The sequence below is a fragment of the Cyprinodon tularosa genome, unplaced genomic scaffold (assembly GCF_016077235.1).
Source record: "Cyprinodon tularosa strain WSP-4 unplaced genomic scaffold, ASM1607723v1 ctg1059, whole genome shotgun sequence".
Lineage (NCBI taxonomy): Eukaryota > Metazoa > Chordata > Actinopteri > Cyprinodontiformes > Cyprinodontidae > Cyprinodon > Cyprinodon tularosa.
Window position 1 is genome coordinate 18,839 of NW_024037848.1, and position 26,849 is coordinate 45,687.

At 39.8% G+C, this 26,849-nt stretch overlaps 2 protein-coding genes across 2 annotated transcripts; one reads left to right on the forward strand and one right to left on the reverse strand.

The window, feature by feature from the left end:
* Positions 1 to 2,701: 2,701 nt before the first annotated feature.
* LOC119784103 (C-C chemokine receptor type 6-like) lies at positions 2,702 to 11,348 on the reverse strand. The gene is made up of 2 exons (XM_038285987.1): positions 11,244 to 11,348; positions 2,702 to 3,949 (listed from the first exon to the last, which is right to left on the reverse strand). The coding sequence occupies exon 2, from the start codon at positions 3,920 to 3,922 to the stop codon at positions 2,831 to 2,833; it is 1,092 nt and encodes a 363-aa protein (XP_038141915.1). The 5' UTR covers positions 3,923 to 3,949; positions 11,244 to 11,348; the 3' UTR covers positions 2,702 to 2,830.
* An 11,105-nt stretch (positions 11,349 to 22,453) lies between these two features.
* LOC119784108 (C-C chemokine receptor type 6-like) lies at positions 22,454 to 23,597 on the forward strand. The gene has a single exon (XM_038286003.1). It carries the CDS (start codon positions 22,459 to 22,461, stop codon positions 23,455 to 23,457), a length of 999 nt encoding a protein of 332 aa, XP_038141931.1. The 5' UTR covers positions 22,454 to 22,458; the 3' UTR covers positions 23,458 to 23,597.
* Positions 23,598 to 26,849: the final 3,252 nt, after the last annotated feature.

Sequence of the window (26,849 nt, forward strand, 5' to 3'; positions counted from 1 at the left end):
AGTGACTGAGAAACTGCAGATTTGCCACATTTAAGATGGCGGACGCTCTGACGCATCTCAAAAGGCGCAGGCCCCCGAGTCAATCTGGCAGCCCGAGTCAATCTGGTACCTACACCGGAAACGACCGAGCAGTAATGCCTTGAATCGGAAGTACGTCACTAAGCCTAGTGCATGTACTGTAGCGCATTAGTGTTTAAGCTGTTGAAGCTGTTCACCAAAGTTCAGCAGGTTGAGTGCTGCTCATAAATCAACCACAACCTCCCAAAAAGCAAGTTCACAAATCACAGTATACTTCAGAAAAGGTGGCTGTGAAAACATGCACATAGCACACAGCTTTATGCATGATAACACTACACAGATACATTTATATACAATTATTCTAACAACTTTGTCCTGTATTACTGTTAGAGTATATAATAAACTAAATAGTCAGCAAAAAGCTAATGGAAAATTAACAAGGGCAGGTTAGATACAAAACTTACGGTAAACTCTGAATATTCTGAATATGACCTGATTTTTCTTTAAATTTGTGCTACATGTATGCCACTCTGACGGCGTATGTTGAACTGACAGAACAACGGCTCTGGTTATTATAACTCAGGTCGCTTTCCGAGTCGTTTGACCCAGTTAGACACGCGTCACTGATGCTGTTCCCACTGACTAAACAGGTTTAATAGCCTGTGGATTGTTTCTGTTTGCTCTAGCGCTGTAGTACTGCTTATTGCGATGTCAGTGTTTCAGCCCTAAAGCAACAAACATGTAAAAAGGCCGTCAGGTGCTGTAACACCTGTATCAAATTGAGTTTTAAAAAAAAAAAAGCGCTGAATGTTGAAAACTGTATATATCATACTAGTCTTATGTTTACATTTTATCACTGCTGCACTTTAAAAAATTGAAATATCTTAAGAGCTGTACTGAACAAAATGTCTTTTTGTATACAAAAGGACAACAAAGTCTAAGTCTCTAAGAAATTCATCAAAATGAGGAGCTGATCCTATTCCTGCTGGACCCTGCAGTATGAAAGACAAACTCAAAGCTGCCATAAAGTAAGAATCATTTTATTTCAGTTATTGTTTATAGCTTTACATCACACAGATTTAGTAGTAAAATAAAGACAAAAATGGAAGAAAAAAAAACCAAACAGTCCCTGTAAACCTAAACCTAGACAAAGCAGGGTTCGTACACCTTCTCCAAAGTCAAAATCAAGCACTTTTCAAGCACTTTCAAGATCCATTTCAAAAATTTTTCCAGCACCTTACACCACCACCAGTTGTCGGCCGGAACCAGTTTTGCACTGATGACTCCTCTGCCATGGCGTAGTAATATAACCAACCAGAGGGTGTCGCAATTCAGTATTATCAGCCGTAGAGTTATCAATGCTGTTTTAAAGGCACACTATGCAACATTTTTCATTTAATTAATGTGTTCCATAACGTTTTGGATGATTAAATGAGTAATTTCAGGTTAAACAAAGGTATTCTCGGCCGCCCTGGTGGTCTGTGGGGGAAATACCGCACTTGCAATTGCAGGAGCACTGACCCGCACCAACAGGCTCAGAAGTCTCGCGAGAGTCGGTCTTGCTTTACAGCGAGAACTGCTACACGCCCCCAGTTAAAAGCATGCTCGTTGCTAGCGCAGTGGCGATCTTTGTGCAGTTATCATGGCGGAACCAGCGTGAAAACAGCGAAAGCCCATGTCGGAGCAGGCAGGAAAGAGGAAAAGGGCTCCGGACAGAGAGAGGAGTCGTACACGGGTGAACATCGGGCAAGCTTTTTCCGAATGGCGAGAGCTAAAATAAAAAGAAGGCTGCAAGGCTGACGCGGACCTCGCGTTTCTGCTGATGCGATTGTAAGTAACATTGGAATGGTTTCTCTCTCTCTCTCTCTCTGTGTGTGCATGTTCATACTTTCACTGTGTTAGTCATTCGTTGCGTTCGCCTGTCTGCTAAGCTCAAAACAACCGTGCCTGGCTTGACGGAGAAACCAGGAGAACAGCTGTACATATTTACGACAGTGCACTTTTAATTTCGCCCTCTGGGGGAAGCCTCGCTGGAAAATCAACACCGGTTGCATAGTGTACCTTTAAGGTCTGAGCCTGGCAATGAATTAAAACTTCGTTTTTTTGTTTGTTTGTTTTTTTGGAACGTTGGCGAGGCGGTAGCGTGAGTTTAGCGTGGCGGCCGCCTCGCCAAGATAGTGCTGCGGGAAACACTGCAATACTAACATTACATTATCGCACCGTACTTTCAGTCACTCAGTAACTTAGCCTGTGAATTCCTAGCTAGCAGTTACTAGCGTAAACAAATAGGCGCTAAGGTTAACGTGTACTAGGCTACTTCAGTTGGCTTACTTAAAAGTCTATGACTTACCCTTCATGCGACTCGACAGTGCAGACTCGCCCGTTGTGAAAAGCTGCACATCTTTTTTGCAGACTTTACAAGAGGCGACTCGTGGGGTTTGTTCCCGTTTAATCCATAATTTGTATTTTTCATCTTCCAGCCAACATTCATTGAAACGACAACCTCCCGGCATGGTGCAGTAGTGGTTTCATGGGGGCGGAGTCACACATGGAAATAGACTGGCAGATCGCAGTCACACATAAGCGAGCAGGTTTCATTTTCGGGCTCTCCAACATTTTATTTCACCATTTAATAAACACACGATTCAGTTAGATAGGTATTATTTTTGGTAGTTACAATTTCAAGCATTTTCAAGCATTTCATTAAAAAAATAAGAGCTTTTCAAACCTTGAAAACAAACCGTCAAAATTCAAGCATTTTCAAGGATTTCCAGGACCCGTAGAACCCCAACAAAGGCTTTGATCAGAGATATTAGGTGTCTAAGAATTCTTTTGACTCTTTAATTGTTTTCATTGAAAACTGTTCTGTACCTGGAGTCCGACTGGACCTTTTTGCTGAGTCATATTTGCTTTTCCCTTTGGCTGAGCAACATTTCTGGAACTTTTTCCTGAAGTTTTCCCCCATAAAATTGTACACCACTGGGTTCAGGCAGCACTGCAGGCAAGTCACGGCCTGAGCAACGGACAAGGCCGTCTGCAAACCGTCTGCTGCTTTACACTCTCTCTCGTCGGACATGGTGATGGTGTCATACAGCAGAATGAGATTGTAGGGCATGTGGCAGACCACAAACAAGACCATGACATAAATCGCCCTCTTAGTTGCTTTATTTTTTAGCCCATTTTTCACAGTTTGGGAAAGCTTTTCTTTCTGCAGATGGTGGATGATTAAGGTGTAGCTTGAAATAATGACTAACAAAGGCAGGAAAAAGCCAACAGCCATTTGGACGCTGGGAATGGCCAACTGTGTCAAATTGGGTGAGTTACTCCCCTCAAAATTTAACCCACAGATGAAATCAGAAGGGCTTGAGGTCTGTTTGTCTTTTGTTTTGTCTTTCCAGATGATTTTAGGCTTTGAGTCATAGGAGGTATAGAAGAGGAAGGCGGGGACAGAAACCAGTATAGAAAAGACCCAGATGAAGGCGCAGCCGGTAAAGCTAAATTTTAACGATTTTGATGGCGTCTTTAGATTATTGTTTACGACTACCATGCCGTGTTCAAGGCTGATCCAGGCGAGCAGCAGCATTCCACAGTATTGGTTGATGCTGTAGGAGCCCTTCAACAGCTTGCAGGCCACTCCCCCCTTCAGCCATTCGACTTGCTGGTGGAAGGATAGGAAAAGCAGAACCACAACAAACAGCAGGTTGGTGATGGCGAGATTGAGCAGGAGGAAATCACTTCTACTCATCTTTTTCTTTCCAACAGCCAGGGTGAAGGTTACTAGACAATTCCCCACTAAGCCCAGGATGCAGATGATGGGTAAAATGTACTTGTAGACGTACTTGTCCACCTCTGTGCTCATTTTGTAATAGCAAGGTCCAAATGTCGTGCTTTCACTTGCTCCCATGTTGGAAGTTAAAGAAGTCTTCTCTCACTGTAAAAATAAACAGAGATAAACTTACCAATTAGAAGAAACAAAGGAAGAAGTTATAGTCAAGAAGAGTAGATTTATTTTTATTCAACAACTTTCATTTCCCAAACTCCCAAAAATAGAAATAGGAAAAAAGTCTTAAATTAAGTGTACTAACCCTCTTTTTTTTTTTTTTATGTAAATTGTCTTGTTCCATTGGCAAGTGTCTCACCTACATGCTTAATTCAAGAAAAAAATCACTTATTTTAATAATTAAAATTTTTTTTGCAGTGAAGCAGCTCTGGCATCTTCAATCTACACTGAAAAATTATCTAATAACAATAAACATTTCTTTAATTAAGTGTATTTGCTCTTAATTTGGGTATGTAAATGAGATGATCTGCCAATGGAATTAGTGTTTTTACTCTTAAAATAAGATAGTTAGATAATATGCACTTGAAATAAGACAATGCAATTGTGTTTTCTTATTTTAAATGTAAATTGTCTTGTTCCATTAGCAAAATATCTCTTTTTGCTCCTCAATCCAAGAACAAATGCACGTATTTAAAGAAAAAAAGACTTATCTAGATTTCGAGTTTTTCAAGTGTCAGCCCACTGTGCCTATTTTCATGGGCGTAGGTTTGCATAGGGACCATAGGGACATGTCCCTACCAAAATGTTGGACGGACCCATTTGTCCCTACCAATAATTGGATGTAAACAACATGTTTATAATTTACTATACAGCAGCCTGCTCTTTCCTGTCCCTTTCACATAGCAGCGCATCAACTGTGCTGCGCGGTTTAACTCTGATTATTCTGCCTTAAGTTCCGCCTTCTCGCTTTCTGATTGCGTGTTTTCTAGTCTGTATGTGCGCGCGCGGGTGCTTGGAGCGTGAAAAAAAAGACGCTAAAATAAATTAATATTGGGCTACGAAACTAGTCCAAATTCAAAAAAAAATATTATGTACGCTAAAACAGGCGAAAGCTTCTGATTGGAGTTCTGTAAAGAAGCAGGAGAGAGTTTTTTGATTTGTGGAACTTGAGAAATGTAAGTTAACAACGTTAGGATTTCTTTTATTTTATCTTTTAATCAGATAGCCAAAGGCTCCTTAAAGAAGATCTTTTATGAAATGAAACCAGGTGAAACAGAAACGTTTAAACGTTTCCTTTGGAGGAGTTCTGGATGGAGAATATTGACAGACAAAAACTTTTTTTTTTTTACTTCTTAAATGCAAAATGTTTACATATTTTTTTACAGTCTTGGTATAATTCCTGCTCTAAGTGGGTCGCTCTGTCGGCTAAAGGCACATTTTAGTGGCCCTATACTCCAGTTTACGATTAATCAATTACTAAATTAGTTCACAATTATTTAAATAATTTGTTAATATGATTAATTGTTTCAGCCATAGATAAAATACATGAAATTAGCTACACAGAGTAACTACAGCCCAGATGTTCAACTTCTAATATTAATATTTTAAATGCTCAGTGTCAGTTCCTCTTATTGTTTCAGTGCTCATGTAAATACAATACATTTATTTTCCGTCCCTTGAATGTATTATTTTGCATGATCCAGAGAGAGCATATTAGATTAAAAAATAATAAGAGTGGGTTTTAACTCTGTTTCTCTCTGCACAATTCTCTATCTTCAGAAGAAAACACAGGATAAATCCACATATTATAGACTATATTTGGTTAAACAGACACTGTCTTAGTCGCAGGTAAATTTAAATGCAATCCTTTTCAAAGTGGAAAAAGTCCTAATTCTAATTCATCAGAGCCAGTGATGCTTTAAATATTGATAAACAGCATCTAGTGCATGTAGTGCTGATAAGATTTGTATTAATGTAGCAAGAAATGCTGCTGTTCTCTTTAAACAAAATGAGCCCTGAAGCTCACATTAAGCATAAAAAAGAGCATGCATATTTTTGCAAAGGACCAATGAAACTGAAGAATAGTGTCCCTACCAAAGTTGAAATCAAACCTACGCCCTTGCCTATTTTTATTCCTTGATTCTACCGAAGCTCCTGTCCATTATTTCCTGAACTTATGTCAGACATTCTGGAACCAGACCAAACATACTTTTCTATGCATGTCAACTCAGAAAATTCCAGATTGAAGGTGCGTTTCAGCACACATCTTCTTCCTTGGTGAGAACGTAGGGGTATCCTACTGAGACTTTCCTCCTTAAGGCATTAAATCAAGTCATCCGCCTTCTCAAACATCCTCCTGAGACTTTTCTCATCCCTGGATTTACTCAGTGTTTCCTGTTAAATCAAACTAGTTCAGTGCTGTCCATTTTGTCCTCTTTCTGAACCACGGTATAATCAACAGTCGCTGCACCTTTATGGCTTGTAAGACTGCCGGGGTGTGCCAGCAGGGTACTGGTTTCTATAACCTGGTGGACCCGCTGTAGGTACCAGATCTGCTGGGGTCCTGCTTCATGCCAGTGACGTTACGCTACATGATTAGCCGAACGTTGACACATGATGTAAAACATTTGGGTTGCCCAGACAATAGCCCCATTTACACTACCCTTGAAAGACCGGTCCGAGCTCAGTAACTGAGATAACTTATGGTGTGTAAATGGAAAGCAAACTGAACTGAACCGAGCTAGACACAACCGAACCGAGCTAACTGCAGACCAGTTCCAGAGGTGGGCTCGGCTCGGTTTTTCCCTGACTCGGTTCTCTGATAACAAGAGCGTATGAGCAGAACGCGTCATCTCCGACTGGCTGCACATCGCGATTCACACTCCATTCCAGTAGTTGGCGGTATTGCCCCTCCGGAAGTTGCTTGGCAACCAACGCAAAACAGAAGAACAACAACTATAAACAACAATCCAAATCTTCTCCACGCAACACATAAAATAATGGCATTTTAAATAATAACACCGAAGTACAGCAATAATAATCAAGCATAACTTTCTGAATGTGACGGGTGCCGCCATTTTTATTTGCTTGATTCCCCTCCTCTGTCTTCTTCTTCTTGTGTTTTATGGCGGTTGGCAAACAACTTTTGGTGCATTACCGCCACCAACTGCTTGATTTCCTCCTTCAATGGTCTCGGACCGGTCTCGGCATGGATCGGTTTTTTCAAGGGTAGTGTAAATGGGGTAAATGAAAATAAAATCACGTCCATGAATTGAAGTCCGACATAAGGCAGCGAACGGGTCCGCCCCTTTGGAATGGGGGTTGTTTGGCTTCTTGGGGTGGATCATTTTGTCCGGTTCATTTTGCATGTTTTCTAAGCCAAAACATGGCTTTGTTTTTGGTCCACTCTATAAAGCCTCGAACTCAACGATAATTCTGACATTTTGAATTGAAAAAGCTTCCTGGATGGGAAACGAAACATCTTCAAACTTGGAAACAAAGTCCAGTGGATTGTTTTTTAACTTTTTTGGAATGACTCTGACCTGTATGACTGATAATCTTCACCAGCTTAGTTCTCCTCTGGACTAATTCCTAATCACCAGAAGCCCAAAATATTTTACTGGGTCTTGTTTGTGCCTGAAGATGGCGTTTCTAATAAATTAGAAATGTAACCGGTTATTTCCTCTTTTACTTTACTGTTTTCTCTGGTAATCCCGCCTCTGACATCAGCTAACCAGCTTTGAACCACACCTCCACGAAAGTCCAATCAACATCCATAGTTAATCTTAAAAGGTCTCCACTCCACATCTCTGCCACCCAAAGCGCAGGCAGCGATCGCGCTATGTCGGACTTCGATTCAGATGACCCCGTTTCAACCCACCTCTAGCCCCTCCTCCACCATCTTACTGCGTTCCCTGTCTCATCTCAACCGATCCATGATGAGCCTGGGGAGTTTTTCCTCTCCACTGTCGCTTCAAATAATTGAAATATATTTCAGACGTTTTAGGAGTTTTCTGTAAGATATAAAATTCTTTATTAATCCCAAAGGGAAATAAAATCTTGCACTAAGTCATAGTTTGTTTGTTTTTCGGTTGAGTTGTTGTAGTTGATGAAAGGCGTATGCAGGGTGATTCTTCTGTATCGGTCTGTCTTCATATTGAGAAATTCTTTACAGTTAAACGCTGTCTATACGGCACTGTTATACAAAGAACGGCATGATATAGTAAAGAAAACATTAAGCAGAAGTGTTTGAAGTTAGAGTGAGCTTTTTGTCTGGAGAAATGTGCATCTCTGTCTTCCAGGATCAGCAGCAAAAAGCTGAGGTTTTGAGAGAGAAACCAAACATCACCCTAAATCCAAAGCTCAGAAAGACGAGCTTCAGTACTGATAAAATTCTTCCAACCGATTTTCCTTTTCTACAGAAGAGGATTAGGGCCACTAAAAAAAAAAAAAAAGTTTACTGATTCTAACATTTTATTTCAATTTAGTATTGGAAAAAAGTCAGAATTCTGACTTTAATCTCAGAATTCTGACTTTTTTCTCAGAATTCTGACTTTTTTCTCATAAATCTGACTTTAATCTCATAAATCTGACTTTTTTCTCAGAAATCTGACTTTAATCTCAGAAATCTGACTTTAATCTGAGAATTCTGACTTTTATCTCAGAATTCTGACTTTTATCACAGAATTCTGACTTGAATCTCAGAGTTCTGACTTTAATCTCAGAATTCTGACTTTAATCTCAGAATTCTGACTTTTTTCTCAGAATTCTGACTTTTATCTCAGAGTTCTGACTTTTTTCTCAGAGTTCTGACTTTTTTCTCAGAATTCTGACTTGAATCTCAGAATTCTGAATTTTTTCTCAGAATTCTGACTTTAATCTCAGAATTCTGACTTTTTTCTCAGAATTCTGACTTTTATCTCAGAGTTCTGACTTTTTTCTCAGAATTCTGACTTTAATCTCAGAATTCTGACTTTAATCTCAGAATTCTGACTTTTTTCTCAGAGTTCTGACTTTTTTCTCAGAATTCTGACTTGAATCTCAGAATTCTGAATTTTTTCTCAGAATTCTGACTTTTATCTCAGAGTTCTGACTTTTTTCTCAGAATTCTGACTTTAATCTCAGAATTCTGACTTTAATCTCAGAATTCTGACTTTTTTCTCAGAATTCTGACTTTTTTCTCAGAATTCTGACTTTTTTCTCAGAATTCTGACTTTAATCTCAGAATTCTGACTTTTTTCTCAGAGTTCTGACTTTAATCTCAGAATTCTGACTTTAATCTCAGAATTCTGACTTTAATCTCAGAATTCTGACTTTTATCTCAGAATTCTGACTTTTATCACAGAATTCTGACTTGAATCTCAGAATTCTGACTTTTATCACAGAATTCTGACTTTAATCTCAGAATTCTGACTTTTATCTCAGAGTTCTGACTTTTTTCTCAGAATTCTGACTTTAATCTCAGAATTCTGACTTTAATCTCAGAATTCTGACTTTTTTCTCAGAATTCTGACTTTTTTCTCAGAATTCTGACTTTTTTCTCAGAATTCTGACTTTAATCTCAGAATTCTGACTTTTTTCTCAGAGTTCTGACTTTAATCTCAGAATTCTGACTTTAATCTCAGAATTCTGACTTTAATCTCAGAATTCTGACTTTTATCTCAGAATTCTGACTTTTATCACAGAATTCTGACTTGAATCTCAGAATTCTGACTTTTATCTCAGAGTTCTGACTTTAATCTCAGAATTCTGACTTTAATCTCAGAATTCTGACTTTAATCTCAGAATTCTGACTTTTTTCTCAGAGTTCTGACTTTTTTCTCAGAATTCTGACTTGAATCTCAGAATTCTGAATTTTTTCTCAGAATTCTGACTTTTATCTCAGAGTTCTGACTTTTTTCTCAGAATTCTGACTTTAATCTCAGAATTCTGACTTTAATCTCAGAATTCTGACTTTTTTCTCAGAATTCTGACTTTTTTCTCAGAATTCTGACTTTTTTCTCAGAATTCTGACTTTAATCTCAGAATTCTGACTTTTTTCTCAGAGTTCTGACTTTAATCTCAGAATTCTGACTTTAATCTCAGAATTCTGACTTTAATCTCAGAATTCTGACTTTTATCTCAGAATTCTGACTTTTATCACAGAATTCTGACTTGAATCTCAGAATTCTGACTTTTATCACAGAATTCTGACTTTAATCTCAGAATTCTGACTTTTATCTCAGAGTTCTGACTTTTTTCTCAGAATTCTGACTTTAATCTCAGAATTCTGACTTTAATCTCAGAATTCTGACTTTTTTCTCAGAATTCTGACTTTTTTCTCAGAATTCTGACTTTTTTCTCAGAATTCTGACTTTAATCTCAGAATTCTGACTTTTTTCTCAGAGTTCTGACTTTAATCTCAGAATTCTGACTTTAATCTCAGAATTCTGACTTTAATCTCAGAATTCTGACTTTTATCTCAGAATTCTGACTTTTATCACAGAATTCTGACTTGAATCTCAGAATTCTGACTTTTATCTCAGAATTCTGACTTTAATCTCAGAATTCTGACTTTTTTCTCAGAATTCTGACTTTTTTCTCAGAATTCTGACTTTAATCTCAGAATTGTGGATCTTAATGTAGATGGGCACCATGAAGGAAGAAATGTGGGAGCTCTCAGCTTCACTGACAGAGATGTGAGCTGTTTGAGGTGGCCAGGGACACTTTGGTGGAAAATGATGGAATTAGGCAACTTTTTACGTGCCCGAGGGGTCGCCTCATTAATGGAGGAGCAGAAGGTCATTAAAACAAGAGAGTTAGTCTCTATAACAGACATGGCTATGGCTTGATGCTAACATGTTTGTTAGCTGTCAGAATTCTGAGAAAAAAATCAGAATTCTGAGATTAAAGTCAGAATTCTGACTTTTTTACCTTACTAAACTGTAATAAAATTAAAAAATCAGTTAACTTTTTTTTTTTCCAGTGGCCCAAATCCTCTTCTGTACCTTTCGCCGGTTTCCAGCAACTAAATATTCAGTAAAAAACACTCAGAGTTCATTTGTTTCTTTCCATGTATAATATTCCAGAGCGAGACCTAACTTTAGAATCTGAGAAAGTTATTTAATTAACTGTGATTTTATTTAGTGAATGATGCTGTGTTCATTGTTACATTTAAGAAACAATAGGCTAAAACAAAGCTGCCAATCATGCCTTCACTCCTTTGCAATGAGCAACAAGTAACACATACTGTGAAATTCTAGTTTATTCATTCATGGAGACGAAGATTTTTACTCATGTGATTCTAAAAAAGGCTGCAAAGGCAGCTTTGCATGGAGAAAGATTCAGATTAAGAATAAAAAGCATTTTACTTTATTTTATTTTACTATTTATGAGGCTTTTTTAGTCATTAAATTAACAAAGCAACATATTCCTCCTGCATTCAGTGTTAAAACTGGAGCCTTACCTTCTGAAGCTGATTTACAGATATTCCTCGTACAAGTCTTGCATAAACGTTCAGACAGGAGAAGCCTTTTTTCCAGGTCAGAGCTGCTTGCTGTGTCAAATGATCTGTCAAACAGCCATGTTGCTTTAGTTCCTTAGAAATATATAAACGCTGAGAGTGACGTTGAAAACTTGTCTGACAACAAAATGAAAACAGCAGTCGTTCCTCTACCTGTCCACCTAGTGGGGGTAACGTACGAAGCATCCTGCAGTGGGAGAGTTTGCTATTTCAGCAGCCATATGCAAGCGTGCAACAGAAATAAGGGTAGAAATATAAAACTAAGGAAGAAAAAAATAAGAATAAGAACCTTTACAGTAAGTGTAAAACTTTGACATCAGAAAAAAACTTCCATTGAGATTAAAAACCTCTTTTCTAATGGAGTCCTGACAAAGAGGCAGTAAAGTTAGATAATAAACAGAGATACATTAAATTACATGACAGGTACATAAAAACATATCAAGTAAAACAATTACAGATCATTGAGGCTGCTTCAAAATCTTTTGCTTTTAACTTAAAAGTATTTAAAGGTAAAAACTCAGTTAACTTCCAGTTTCTTTGTAAAATATTCCACGCACAAGTATCTGCGTAGCTAAAGGTTTTCTTCTCTAGTTCTGTGCGGCAAAAAGGAACAGAAAGCAACAGCTGATGGTTGGATCTCAGGGCAGACGAAGCCGTGCTTCACTGTGGAAGGAAAGTACAAATGTAAGAGAGCAGTATTTAAAAAACAAAATATTTATTTAACAAATTAAATATTTTATTTTACAAACTAAATATTTATTTTGTGGCTAAATGTTTGTTTAACAAACTAAATATTTAACTTGCAAGTACAGTGTCCAGACTCACCGCAGAACATTGTTAGATTGCTCAGAGGTTTATAGAGAGAGGAGAACTGCTGATGAGTGAACAGGAAGTTTGACATTTTACCTTCCATCGTAGCCTAAAACGTATGGAAGAGGATTAGGGCCAGTGGAAAAAAAAAAAAAAGTTAACTGATTTTTAAATTTCATTTCTGTTTAGTATGGGAAAAAAGTCAGAATTCTGACGTTTTTCTCAGAATTCTGACTTTAATCTCAGAATTCTGCCATTTTTTTTTTATTCTGAGTTTTTTCTCAAAATTCTGACTTTCATCTCAGAATTTGTGACTTTTTTTATTGTCAGAATTCTGAGATTAATCTCAGAACTTTAATCTCAGAATTCTGCCATTTTTTTCAGAATTCTGACTTTTTTCTCAAAATTCTGACTTTTCTCAGAATTCTGACTTTAATCTCAGAATTCCACCATTTTTTTTTTAATTCTGACTTTTTTCTCAGAACTCTGACTTTAATCTCAGAATTTGTGACTTTTTTATTGTCAGAATTTAGTCAGAATTCTGAGATTAATCTCAGAACTTTAATCTCAGAATTCTGCCATTTTTTTCAGAATTCTGACTTTTTTCTCAAAATTCTGACTTTAATCTCAGAATTTGTGACTTTTTTATTGTCAGAATTTAGTCAGAATTCTGAGATTAATCTCAGAACTTTAATCTCAGAATTCTGCCATTTTTTTCAGAATTCTGACTTTTTTCTCAAAATTCTGACTTTAATCTCAGAATTTGTGACTTTTTTATTGTCAGAATTTAGTCAGAATTCTGAGATTAATCTCAGAATTCTGAGAAAAAAGTCAGAATTCTGAGAAAAAAGTCAGAATTCCGACTTTTTTCCCATGTTAAACTGAAATAAAATTTAAAAATCAGTTAAATTTTTTTTTTTTTTTTTTTTCAGTGGCCCTAATCCTCTTCCGTAAAAACGCGTTTCTGGGTGACTTCTTTATTAATTTATTTTTTTTTTAAGTCCTCAGTGGTCCATTCTTTCCATTTGGATAAATGTCACCATCTAGCTGCTCAACTGCAGAACTACCATTTTCTCTAGACCAGGGGTCTGCAACCTACGGCTCCTCTTTGGACCCTCTGCAGCGGCTCTTAATAAAGGCTAAAATGTATATAAAGAGCTAAATAATGCTATGAAATAAATACCAGTCTTAAAAGCTTTAATGGTTTTTATACGATGGATAAGGATGAAATTAAAAGAACCGGAAATATGTTTTAAAGCCATTTTTTCTTTTAATTAGCTTGGAATTTATGTGTTTTAATACTATTTTAAAAGCAAAAAATTCAAACACTGTTAGTTGTTTAAGATGACGACTAATTTCCTATACCAGATAATAACAAAAAAATATATTTTTTTTTAAGTCATACCTTGTGTCTCCAAACAACTTTTACTTGGTCTGACCCTGGAAAAAATGTCTCTTTGGTTATGAAAGGTTGCAGACCCCTGATCTAGACAATTATAAGACATGATTGAACTAATGGAAGGTGAATCTCCATCCCAGCCTCAGATATTCAGTCTTTTAAGGATTTCTTCCAGGACTCTCCCTCTTTGTTTACATTTGGCTCCATGTCTCATATTCAATACAAGAAAAGAAAACAAAAACAGATTAAAAAACACTTAAAGTATAAACAACACTCTTCATTAAATCAACTATAAATAGATTAAAAACATTTCAGTCCTTTAGATCTGAGAACTGAAAGTGAAACTCAGTTTTAGGCAGGAGTCTAATGGGAAGTCATCACTGCCAGAACAACAGAAGAAATGACAGCAGAAAATGTTTGCTGTGAACATGGAGATAAAATGCTGAGCAAAGGAAAATGATGCATTACCCCCACCTGGTGGACTGCTAAAGGAACAACTGATGGGTTAAACAATGCATATGTTTAGATTAATGTTTTTACTTATATATATATATATTTTTTTTTTGTTTGTTTTAATATTTTTTAATATTGCACTTTTAAAAAAGATGAAATTGTCCAGACAGCTGTTCCAAATTATTATTTTTTTTGTTTTACCTTGTGTAAACAAAATGACAATAAAATCTGTCTAAGTCTCTAATTCTAAGTCTTTTTTAAGTGCCAAACCTGTTTTAACGTCACTGCATGTTTGTTTTTCTTACACTTTGAAGCAACAAAGACGTTTAATATTAGTGGTGGAATTACTTTTTGCTTCAGCCTCTCAAAGTCCCTCCGTTTTTTAGAACTCTCAAACATATTAAGTTTGCTTTGACCTTCGTCAGTTAATACCACAGAGGAAGAAAAATCCGTTTTTAATAGAATCTGTCTCAGAACAGGGGATCCAGTATTCAAGCGGAAACATTCAGATAATTTAAAAGTGATTTGAATTGAGAAAGCTTTCTGGACGGGAAGCGAAATGTCTTCAAAATTGGTAACAAAGTCCAGTGGATTGATTTTAATATTTTTTTTTTTGGAATTCCCTTGTTTTTCTTAGTTAGGGAGGTAAGTTTTTGTCATTTATTTTATTTACTTTCAATTAGGTAAGTTGTTTAATATTCAGATAGTTTCCTTTTGTTTGTTTTCCACATTAGATCTCTCTGAAGTCATATGTTCCACTTGTTCTAAAATTCATTTCAAAAATACCAGAGATGGCAAAAGTACTCACTTTCCGTACTTGAGTAAAAGTACAGATACTTGTGTTAAAAAATACTCTGGTAAAAGTGGAAGTACTGATTAAACTTCTTTACTCAAGTAAAAGTAACAAAGTACAGGCTTGTAAATTTACTTAAAGTATAAAAGTAAAAGTAGAAACCACTTTTTTCATGCCGTTGCCTACATTTTAAATGGATGTCTGCCAATAGGACTAGATCTCCGTTGTGTTCATTTTCAATCATCTCGTCGTCCATGCTACTATGCTAACGCCACCGCCACCAAGCTGCAATGATTTGCCGCTAATGAATACCGCCGAATCTGTCGATTCATCTTGTAGTGGTGCGTCAAATGCAACGTAGATTCCCATCCAATTAGATTGAATTTGGTATTGATGACGTGAAAAATAATAACGGTAACTCCATTGAAATGATTCAAAACTAAAGTAACGAGCCAATTTTTAAAATGTAAGGAGTAGAAAGTACAGATATTTGTGTAAAAATGTAAGGAGTAGAAGTAAAAAGTCGCCATAAAAATAAGTAGTAAAGTAAAGTAAAAATATCCGAAAAATCTACTTGAGTACAGTAACGAAGTATTTGTACTTCGTTACTTCCCATCTCTGAAAAATACCCTTTTTTATTAATAAAATCATGAAATGTTGAACTTTGTGTGTTGGCTGCTTGGGATCCGAAGAGCATGGATCGTTCATGTTTTGATCTGGCCTGTTTGCTCCTCCCTAATTAGTCATTCCTTTCACCTGCCGTTTTCCCTCCCTGCCTCAAATACAATTTATTCCTCTCACCTGTTTCCTCTGGTTTAAATTCAGTTCAGCACTGAGCATTCAGTGCCAGATCATTTCTTGTCTTTCTGTTAGTCTGTCTGTTCAGTTTTGTTCCTTGGTTTGCTGATGAAGGTTCTCAGTCATCCAGGTCATAGTCATTCCGTAAAAATTCAAAAAATATCCACTGGACTTGGTTTCCAAGATTTGAAGACGTTTCTCCACCTCTCCAGGAAGCTTTCTCAATTCAAATGTCTGGATCCGCAGTGAATTTGAGTCTTATATGGACAAGGCCTTGTATTGCTTGGAAACATGCAAATGGAAACCAGCTGATATTTCTCTCCAGGATGGAGTCACAGCCAAACAGGAACAGACCAGATGAAGCTACTATGAGAAAAAGCAGAGAGAGCAGAACGTTAGAGATTGAACTAACAGATTCTGCAGAGTGGGAGAATAGAGATAGAATGATGAAAAAGGGGTCCACTTAAAGTTTTTTTTTGGTTTTTTAAACTTGTTAATATATATATATATATATTTAATTACTATTAAATTACACTAGACTTCAACAGTCCACTATGTGAGTTTGGGGGAGGGATGGCTAAATAGGGAACTAGTCTTATAACTTCTTTCTGTTCCCTAATTGTTGGAACAGATGGTGTTTTATTAATCCCTGGTTTCATCAACTATTTAAATCATTTGATAGAACTGGAATCAATCGTTTATTTAATACCCGAGGAGTAAATCAGCCACAGAAGGTAAGAATCCAGATTACACAGTGACTGTAGGGGGAAATATGAGTAGAGAGCTTCAATGGAACCAGAATCACCTCACAGAGTTTTGCTGTTATTCCTCTCAAGGAAAGTAGAACTATGTTTGTTTTGAACCACTGCTGAGGAGGAAAGAGCTTTTCTGCTGTTACAGTTTATTGTTTCTGGATAAAGTGATTCATTCCGTCTTTATTTAGATCATATAAAATACAATAAAGATTAGGATAAACATATAAACTTATGCTTTAATTGGTTTAGCATTGGGATTAACGACAGGTTTTTGAATTGATCAGCTGAGTCAAAGTATAAACATTATCATTTTTAGATTTTATTTGTTTTAACATTCATCTTTTCTTCCCAAACTTAATTTGTAGTGTGTGTGTGTGTGTGTGTTTGTATACCTGTCTAACTCTCAGAGTGAGGACCATTATTCCAGTTTCACCATCAAATTGATGACCAGGTGTTGCAAAGTGACGACATTTTGCCGGTCCTCACATTAGATTAGATTATATTAGATATATTAGATTCAACTTTATTGTCACTACACATGTACAGGTACAAGGCAACGAAATGCAGTACCTGTACATGTGTAATAAATAAAGTTGAATCTAATCTATCTAATCTAATCTAATGTGAGGACCGGCAAAATGTCCGCACATATTATTTTGGGTGTCAGTTGTTGTTAGTGTTAGGTATGCATTGGTAATGGTTAGTTTTAGGGTTAGGGCATAGAGAGGTTTGAAAATGACTGAAAATCAATGGATGTTAATGGGAGTCAACACATGGTTCTCACTATATATAGCAGAACGAGTAGGAGTGTGTGTGTGGCCATGTCTTTAATACCTGGTGGGGACAATTTCCTAGGAATATGCTACATTTTGGGGACTCATAGGTACTTGTGGGGACTGACAACTGGTCCCCATAAGGAAAGTTTCTCTTGTTGGGGTGGGGGTTAGGTTTAGGACTAAGGTGTGAATTGAGTTTAGGTTAGGTTTAGGGATAGGTATGTGTCGGTAATGGTTAGGGTTAGGGCAAGGGTCACGGTTAGGCCATATAAATTAGTGGGAAATGAATGGAAGTCAATGGAAGGTCCCCACAAGGATATTGTGACACAACATGTCTGTGTGTGTGTGTGTGTGTGTGTGTGTGTGTGTGTGTGTGTGTGTGTGTGTGTGTGTGTGTGTGTGTGTGTGTGTTTGGTCTTGTTTTACCTACAATGTGAGGGAAGTATTTTGAAAGATATCCTACATGCGAGGACTTGCAGGTACATATGGGGACATTAGACTAGTCCCTATATGGTAAAGTTCTTTTGTTTGAGTTGGGGTTAGGTTTAGGACTAAGGTGTGAATTCAGTTTAGGTTAGGATTAGGTACATCTTGGTAATAGTTAGGGTAAGGGTCTAGGTTAGGCCATATAAAATTAATGCAAGTCATATGTCATGAAAACAAAGCTGTGTGTGTGTGTGTGTTGGAAGGAGAGGGGGGGGGGGGGTAAACATAATCAGATCTAACATTTATGGAAGAGAAACAAGTCATATGATTCTCGGTGTTTACCCCCCAAACAACCTCACATAGAGGATGTGAAGACTAAAAGCTGATGTGTTTTAATATTATTGATTAAAAAAAAAACTAAATCATAGGTCATATAAAAAATATTGCAATGTAAATCCTTTATTGACCCACAATGGGGAAGTTCACTCTCTGCATTAACCCATCCCCATGCAGAGCAGTGGGCTGCCATTGTGCGGCACCCAGGGAGCAGTCTGGGGTTAAGGGGCCTTGCTGAGGGAGCCAGAGTGGCAGTCTGTGGGGCTCGAACTCTGAATCTCTGGGACCCAAATAGGCCACTATTCATATTATAACATCTTTCTACGCTCTATTTTTTAGAGTGAGTGTCATGCACAAAGTCATTATTCGAAGAAAAAGAAATGAAAGACACAAAATGTTTCTCATCACAGCAGAACAGGAACAAAAACAGGAAGAGAGAACCACAGGTCTCCCTTCCTCCACTCAGAACAGACTACATAAGGAGGATGTGAGAGACCGAACCTAAACAGGGACAAAGGTGTTAAAAAATAGAAAAATACTTTGATTTATTCATTTAAAAAATAGTTAAAGGATCAACCTTCAAAACAAAACAATTTAAAGGATAAATAACATACATTTTTGCCCAATTGAGGTCAACTGAACAGTAACTGAACAAAAAACTGACCTACTAACAATGAACAGAAGCAGCTTAAATAACCTAAACCTACCATATGAGGGAGGCAAAATATAACAGAGAAACAACAAATCTATGCAAAACTAAATACAAATAATAACTAAAAATATTAAAGTAACAAATTAAATAAAATTCACCCCTCATTTTTTTGGGAAAGTGGTTTGTTCCTGGCCTCCACCTCCAGCTGACCTGCATTTTCAGAACCTCAAAGAAAAGAACAAGTGTGAGTAAAACCACATATTAACTACATATTAACAAAAGTTTGCACCCATTAGAAAAAAAACATCTAAATATAATGATTTGAACTAAATCTGGAGCTAAATGCAAATGATGAAAAACTACACTAAAAACAAAAAGAAATTTCCTTTAGAACAGCTCTCTAGACAATTTCCTTTTTTTTAAAGTGCAGCCTTGGAAAATAGTAAAATATATATATAAAAACAGTAATATAAACATACGACTGTAAATTTGCAGTTCTAACATTTTCAGTTTCTTTTTTTTTGTCTTTGTGGAGTTTTTCAAGTGCATATTATCTAAGTATCTTATTCTAAGTGTAAAAATCCTCATTCCATTGGCAAACTATCTCATTTACCTACTGAAATTAATGGTAAATAAAGTTAATTTAAGATATTTTTACTTATTTCTAGATGTTTTTCCAGTGGACAACTTGTATATATACTCTCTCTGATCCCTTTACAGAAGAAAAACCATGAATATTACTGTTAAAGTTTAGCTTGTCAGCAGCATGCACAGTTTCCACATTTTTTATTTAGTTTTAGACTCCATTCTAGACAAAATGAAAATAAAGACCATGCTGGTTTTTTGTCTTTGAAGTCAACATTATTATCACTCGGTGGTTTTTCTTGTAAAAGAAAAGAATGGCGGCCCCGAGTTCAGATTGGGGCGGCCATTCCTCCCAACCACGCCCCTCCAGGTCTCACTGTCATTGCCCAAGTGAGAGTTGAAGTCTCCCAGCAGAACAAGGGAGTCCCCAGGAGGAGCACCCTCCAGTAACCCCTCTGAGGACTCCAAGAAGGGTGGGTAATCCGAACTCTTGTTAGGCCCGTAAGCACAGACAACAGTCAGAACCCGTCCCCCCACCCGTAGGCGGAGGGAGGCTACCCTCTCATTCACCGGAGTGAACCCCGACGTACAGGCGCCGAGATGGGGGGCAACAAGTATGCCCACTCCTGCCCGGCGCCTCTCACCGTGGGCAACTCCAGAGTGGAAGTATGTCCAGCCCCTCTCAAGGAGACTGGTTCCAGAACCAGAACCATGCGTCGAGGTGAGACAGACTATTTCTAGCCGGAAACTCTGAGCCTCACACACTAGCTCCGGTTCCTTCCCCAACAGCGAGGTGACATTCCACGTCCCGAGAGCCAGCTTCTGCAGCCGAGGATCGGACCGTCAGGGTCCCCCGGCCGCCACCCAACACACATTGCACCCAACCCCTATTGCCCCTCTCACGGGTGGTGGGCCCATGTAAGTCAAGAACACCATAACGAACACCATGTTCAAGCACAAGGGTGTCCATATGTGCACTTGGCACCAGGACACCCTAGGCCACAGTTTGATGACCGACTTTGTCATTGTTTCATCGGACCTGCGGCCGTATGTCTTGGACACACGGGTGAAGAGAGGTGCGGAGCTTTCCACTGACCACTACCTGGTGGTGAGTTGGCTCCGGTGGTGGGGGAGGATGCCGGTCAGACCTGGCAGGCCCAAACGTGTTGTGAGGGTCTGCTGGGAACTTCTGGCGGAGTCCCCTGTTAGGCAGGGCTTTAACTCTCATCTCCGGCAAAACTTCAAACACATCCCGGGGGAGGTGGGGGACATTGAGTCCGAGTGGACCATGTTCCGTTCCTCCATTGTCGAGGCGGCTTATCGGAGCTGCAGCTGCAGCTGCAAGGTTGTCAGTGCCTGTCATGGCGGCAACCCTCAAACCCGTTGGTGGACACCTCCAGTGAGGGATGCTGTCAGGTTGAAGAAGGAGGCCTATCAGGCCTGTTTGGCCTGTGGGACTCCGGAATCAGCTGATGGGTAAAGCGGCATGTGGCTCGGGTGGTTGCTGAGGCAAAACTCGGGTGTGGGAGAAGTTTGGAGAGGCCATGGAGAAAGACTTCCGTACGGCTCCGAAGCGATTCTGGTCCGCCATCCGGTGTCTCAGGAGGGGGAAGCGGTGCAGCACCAACACTGTTTATAGTGGGGATGGTGTGCTGCTGACCTCGACTCTGGACGTTGTGGGTTGGTGGGCGGAATACTTCAAAGACCTCCTCAATCCCACCAACATGCCTTCCATTGAGGAAGCTGGGCCTGGGGACTCTGGGCTGGGCTCTCCAATCTCTGTGGGCAAGGTCGCCGAGGTGGTTAAAAAGCTCCTCGGTGGCAGGGCCCCGGGGGTGGATGAGATCCGCCCGGAGTTCCTCAAGGTCCTGGATGTTGTAGGGTTGTGTTGGCTGACGCGACTCTGCAACATTGCATGGACATCGGGAGCAGTCCCCCTGGATTGGCAGACTGGGGTGGTGGTCCCCTTATTCAAAAAGGGGGACCAAAGGGTGTGCTCCAATTACAGGGGAGTCACACTCTTAAGCCTCCCCGGCAAGGTCTATTCGAGGGTGCTGGAGAGGAGGGTCCGTCGGATAGTCGAACCTCGGATTCAGGAAGAGCAGTGTGGTTTTCGTCCTGGTCGTGGAACGCTGGACCAGCTCTACACCCTCAGCAGGGTCCTGCAGGGTGCATGGGAGTTCGCCCAAACAGTCTACAAGTGCTTTGTGGACTTAAAGAAGGCGTTCGACCGTGTCCCTCGGGCGGCCCTGTGGGGGGTTCTCTGGGAGTACGGGGTGCCAGGCCCTTTGATACGGGCTGTCAGGTCCCTGTATGACCGGTGTCAGAGTCTGGTCCGCATTGCCGGCAGTAAGTCTGGCTCGTTTCCGGTGAGAGTTGGACTCCGCCAGGGCTGCCCTTTGTCACTGATTCTGTTCATTACCTTCATGGACAGAATTTCTAGGCGCAGCCAAGGTGTTGAGGGGATCCGTTATGGTGACCTTAGGATTGCGTCTCTGCTTTTTGCAGATGATGTGGTCCTATTGGCTTCATTAGGTCATGATCTGCAGCTCCTGCTGGATCGCTTCACAGCCGAATGTGAAGCGGCCGGGATGGGGATCAGTGCCTCCAAATCCGAGGCCATGGTCTTGAGCCGGAAAAGGGTAGAGTGCCTTCTTCAGGTCAGGGGGGGTGTCCTGCCCCAAGTGGAGGAGTTTAAGTATCTCGGGATCTTGTTCACGAATGAGGGAAGAAGGGAGTGGGAGATGGAAAGGCGGATTGGCGCGGCGTCTGCCGTGAAGCGGGCGCTGTACCGGTCCGTCGTGGTGAAGAGAGAGTTGAGTCAAAAAGCGAAGCTCTCGATTTACCGGTCGATCTACGTTCCTACCCTCATCTATGAGATCGCAGATACAAGCGGCCGATACGGGTTTCCTCCATAGTGTGTCTGGGTTCTTCCTTAGAGATATGGTGAGAAGCTCGGTCATCAGAGAGGGATTCGGAGTAGAGCCGCTGCTGCTCACGTCGAGAGGAGCCAGTCGAGGTGGCTCAGGCATCTGGTTAGGATTCCTCCTGGACGCCTCCCTGGTTAGGTGTTCCGGGCACGTCCCACCGGGAGGAGGCCCAGGGGGAGACCCAGGACACGCTGGAGAGACTATGTTTCTCGGCTGGCCTGGGAACGCCTTGGGGTTCCTCCTGAGGGGCTAGAAGAAGTGGCTGGGGAGAGGGAAGTCTGGGCCTCCCTTCTTAAGCTGCTGCCCCCGCGACCCGACCCCGGATAAGTGGAGGAAGATGGATGGATGGATGGTTTTTCTTGACCTTTATGTATCTAGTTTGGAATCGCTGCTTTGTATTAGTTTTAATCAATTTCCTCTTTGACTTTTATTACAGTGAAACAAGATGAACCTCTCCAGCTATTCCTACTACGACGAGGCCGACTATGATGAATACTACAATAATGACTTTGATAAACCGTGTGAATACAATGAGAGCAACAGTGTGAACAGTGTGGTTGGTCCTTACATTCACTCCATCATCTGTATCCTGGGCTTTGTGGGGAACAGCCTGGTCATCCTCACCTATGCCCTCTACAAAAGAAGCAGATCCATTATCAATGTCTTCCTGCTCAATGTCGCCATCGCTGACCTTCTGTTTGTGATGGCTCTACCGTTCATCGTCTACAACGAGCTGCACCATTGGCCGATGGGGCAGGTGGCCTGTAAGCTGCTGCGTGGTTCCTACAGCGTCAACCTGTACAGCGGCATGCTGATGCTGGCCTGCATCAGCGTGGACCGCTACATCGCCATCGTCCAGGCTCGCCGCAGCTTCAGGCTGTCGCATAGCTACGTTATCTGTGCCGTGATCTGGGTCTTTGCTTTTCTGGTGTCTGTTCCCACTTTCTATTTCTACCACCGGTATGAGCCACAACACCACGAAGTCACATGGGTCAATGGAACAGAAGAGGAAGAGACTCCAGTAGCTCCACAGTACGTCTGCGAGTGGAAATTTGAGGACAGTGAGGTAGCAAAGATGGTGAAGGTGGCTGTTCCCAGCACCCAGCTTGCCATTGGCTTCTTCCTGCCTCTGATCATCATGATCTTCTGCTACACGACTGTCATCGTCATTCTGAAAAAAGCCAAAAATTTACAGCACCACAAAGCAGTCCAAGTGGCATTGGTTGTGGTTCTGGTGTTTATTGTCTGCCACCTGCCTTACAACCTCGCCCTCATCTATGACACTGTCAGCATGTTCAAAGAAAGCAGTTGTGATGAGGCGGAGTCTCTGCTAATAGCGAAAACTGTGCTGGAGACCTTTGCCTACCTGCACTGCTGCCTGAACCCGGTTCTGTACGCCTTCATTGGAGTGAAGTTCAGGAACAACCATAGGAGAATCTTCTAGAAGCTGTTGTGTTCGGGTTAGAGATGCATGCTGCTTCTAAGTGATAACCTCTGATACCTACTTCTCCTGATGTTCCTCTGTGAAATCTCTGATCTTAGCTATAGGATGAAAAGGAGCAAAATAAAAGTTTGGCAAGAAAAGTTTAGCTTTATTTCAGATTTTTCAGTTTCAACATTATTGCCATCAATGTCTTATTTTAAAAAATGTTTTTGACACCATCACAGAGTCTGGGAGTGGCCATTTTTGCCCAAATATAGTAGCCCCTCCCTCCTGCCATCTTCCGGCAGTGACGTCACGGTGCGGTAAGCCTAGCGCCATTCTCCACGCTTTACAAGCAGAATCAATGGGAACTACTAGACACATCTGCAATCAACAACAATTATTGAAGATTTCCAGAGGACTTCACCATTGAAATTCACCAGAGCTATAGTGAAACTGACAATGCCCACGTGCATGGCAGCTGGATGCTGGAATACATCGGGTAAAAGTCGAAAAAAAGAGTTATTCCACCTTTCTGATTCCTGATCCTCCACGGATGGGTTGGTCGTTGGATCGCCAACTTGAAGAGGGAGGATTTGCCATCGAACTTCTGGCCAGAGAAAAAACCCGTAATATGTAGCCAACATTTGGAAGAAGAATGTTTTCAAGATGACTTGGATAATAGCGCGTTGGGACAAACACCAGATACAGCACTGGGACTTGATCAACAGCCGATACCGCACCGTGACGTCACTAACCAGTAGGTGGCAGTAGTGTTCTTTGACAAACATGGATGCCTCCAGTAAAGCACATTCACATGAAAATTACTCTGAATTAAAAACACTGATCATTTATTGAACAGCACGGAATAATTTCATATTCAAAGTACTTTCCGGAGTTTGAGATCTGAATATTACCAGACTTTTCCTTGAACCCTTTATAGGGCAAGTTACACTTTTTTTGATCACTCTATATCCAACCATTCAGCAAAGATCCTGCTACATGGCTTTACATCTTATTTTGGCATCTTCCCAATTAGATGAGCCCTCTAATGATATATTACCTACTGTAAATAAAGTTGAAAAAAGGTAAAAATCTAATTGAAAAGTTAAAAAGTAAAGTTAAAAAGTTAAGAAGACTAGTTAACTATTATATTTTGGTTTCTAAAGTAAAACATGTAAGTGTTTTTTGGTATTTTTCTTAATATATCCGGGTGTCTTGTTATTACAGTGACATTCATTTTTGCCATCAAATTATCCATATTTTTTAATGTCCCAAAGGTTCCAGGTTTTGTCCTGGATTCCAATATTGGCTTGAAATTTTTATTTTAAAGTATTTCACTGAGTGCTTTAGTTTTGCCTCCTCAAAGCTTAAGAAGTCAGGATTTCAGGAAGTCAGTCACATATTTGATTGTTTAGAATAAAGCTGAGAGAAAATGTGTGTTTTTGTGGTTTATAAAAGTAAAATTAAATATGTATTGATTCAAAGATGTTTCTGTGGAGCTCTCATTCTGGCTGTTAATATATGATTCACCACCAGAGGTCAGCAAAGATTAACGGCTACATGGAGAGGTCTCACTCTTTTGAGCCTTTCTCTTCACACCTTCCAGATGTTTCAAGCTGCAGAGTCATGAAACCACAGAAAGTGATCATGAGGTGAAATAATACAGCAGCAAGGAAGACCTGCCATGGAAAACTACAGCAATATTTTTATCTTTACTTCCTCATAATAAATCTGTTCTTATTGTCATAAAATAGCCTCTGCTGGTATCACCGCACAGCTGAATTACTTCTGTTGAGTCGAAACAAAGGCAGAATGAATCCTGAATCTAAATATAAAGGTGATAAATTAGATGTTTTAAGCCAATTGATCTTGCAGAGCAGGTTCATATTATCCATCGATTCAGGCGGGAACCTGTCGGGTTCATAAAATGTAGGTTTTTTTGCTTAAGAAGGACTGAAATACACAATTTATGGATATAATTTATGCAGAAAGGAGAGACAATTGAACCCCAGACTCAAACACACTGTCTCCCACTGGACCTCCTCTGCAGCGCTTTTTATTAACAGAACATGACACATGGTTACAAACAGAGTATTGTTCTGACAGAACAATTGATCAATTCATGAAGACAGAATGCTCCATCAGAATGACAAGGCAGGATGGTCTCCTGACTGAATCATGACACAGGAGTGGAGCATCCCCTTGCAAAAATGTTTTATAGGCACAGATTAATTTTATAATCATCACTGAATAAACCTAACAGAAACTCGGCTAAAGACTTCATCTCCTGCGACAGGGCCGCTAATAAAAACTTTAAAATGGGTCTGTTCTGCAATGTTAGGCAGACTAATCATGTGATCCTTTAACATTTCTGACTTCCTCTAAGATCTTTGTGATCCTCCCTGAGATTTCTGAAATCATGTCACCACAAACATTCACTATATCTGTGTTGTTCTTTATGCCGAAGCGTTTAATCTCATTAACAGCATCATGATTAATGTCCTTAGGTTAGCAGCTGGTTTGTTATGAGGCTGTGGCAGAGAGCTGAACGCTGTCGTACCGCTTTCTGTTGTCTGGAAACAGGCCATCTTCTTCAGTGTCAGTTTCTGAAGGACCAAAAATCTGTTTTTTAGCTGAAATCTCATTTTCCCACTAATCTCAGTGGGTCCTTCCTTAGCTTTTATTTTGGGAGCAAACAGCTTTTTGCACCTGTTCATACTCAGGGTGGAAGTTCTCTAAATATGGCATTCGTCCTGTCAGACGGTTTTGAGATGTGGAGCGGATTGTTTGTTCTTTGGCTTTTGCTCCAAGTGTTTCCCAGCAGGGGCAGCCAGTCTGGTTATTGTCATTAGAAGCAGCACCTCGATTCACAGTTCTGTTGATTATTTGTTGATCTGTAGCTGTTTAAAACCATTGGTAGGGTTATCTCAGTGACACCTGACCTCAACATATGGCAACATATGGCAACTCTTTGTTATCCTACAATGTCCCATACTTGTCTATGTCTCTGAAAGGTGGGTCATTAGAGGGAATTGTTGGCCTGGCTAAAAAAGGCGAGGTCTTCGGTTCCTCTGTAAAGGGGTGGGGGTTGCAATTATAGCGGGAAGGGAGCAACATAATTGCTGCATTGTAGGTTTTTGAAAGCTGAAATCTGTCTTCTATAGTTAAACAACAGCAATGCTAATTATGTGTTTGAGCAAAAACTGTATAAACCTAAATCTAAATATACATGATTCTGTGTCTTCCATCAAAGGAATGAAGATATCTCGCACAACATATAACAGCACATAGATTTCATTAAACCTGCTTTATGAAAAGCACCTCTGGAAATACACTTTGTTGATTCACAAAAGAAAAAAAAAACAGATTACTTGAATCAAACTGAAATGATTGTTTAAGGAGGAGCACAA

Coding starts and splice junctions, on each gene's coding strand:
- LOC119784103 (XM_038285987.1), bottom strand. CDS start 3,922: ATGGGAGCAAGTGAAAGCACGACATTTGGACCTTGCTATTACAAAATG.
- LOC119784108 (XM_038286003.1), top strand. CDS start 22,459: ATGAACCTCTCCAGCTATTCCTACTACGACGAGGCCGACTATGATGAA.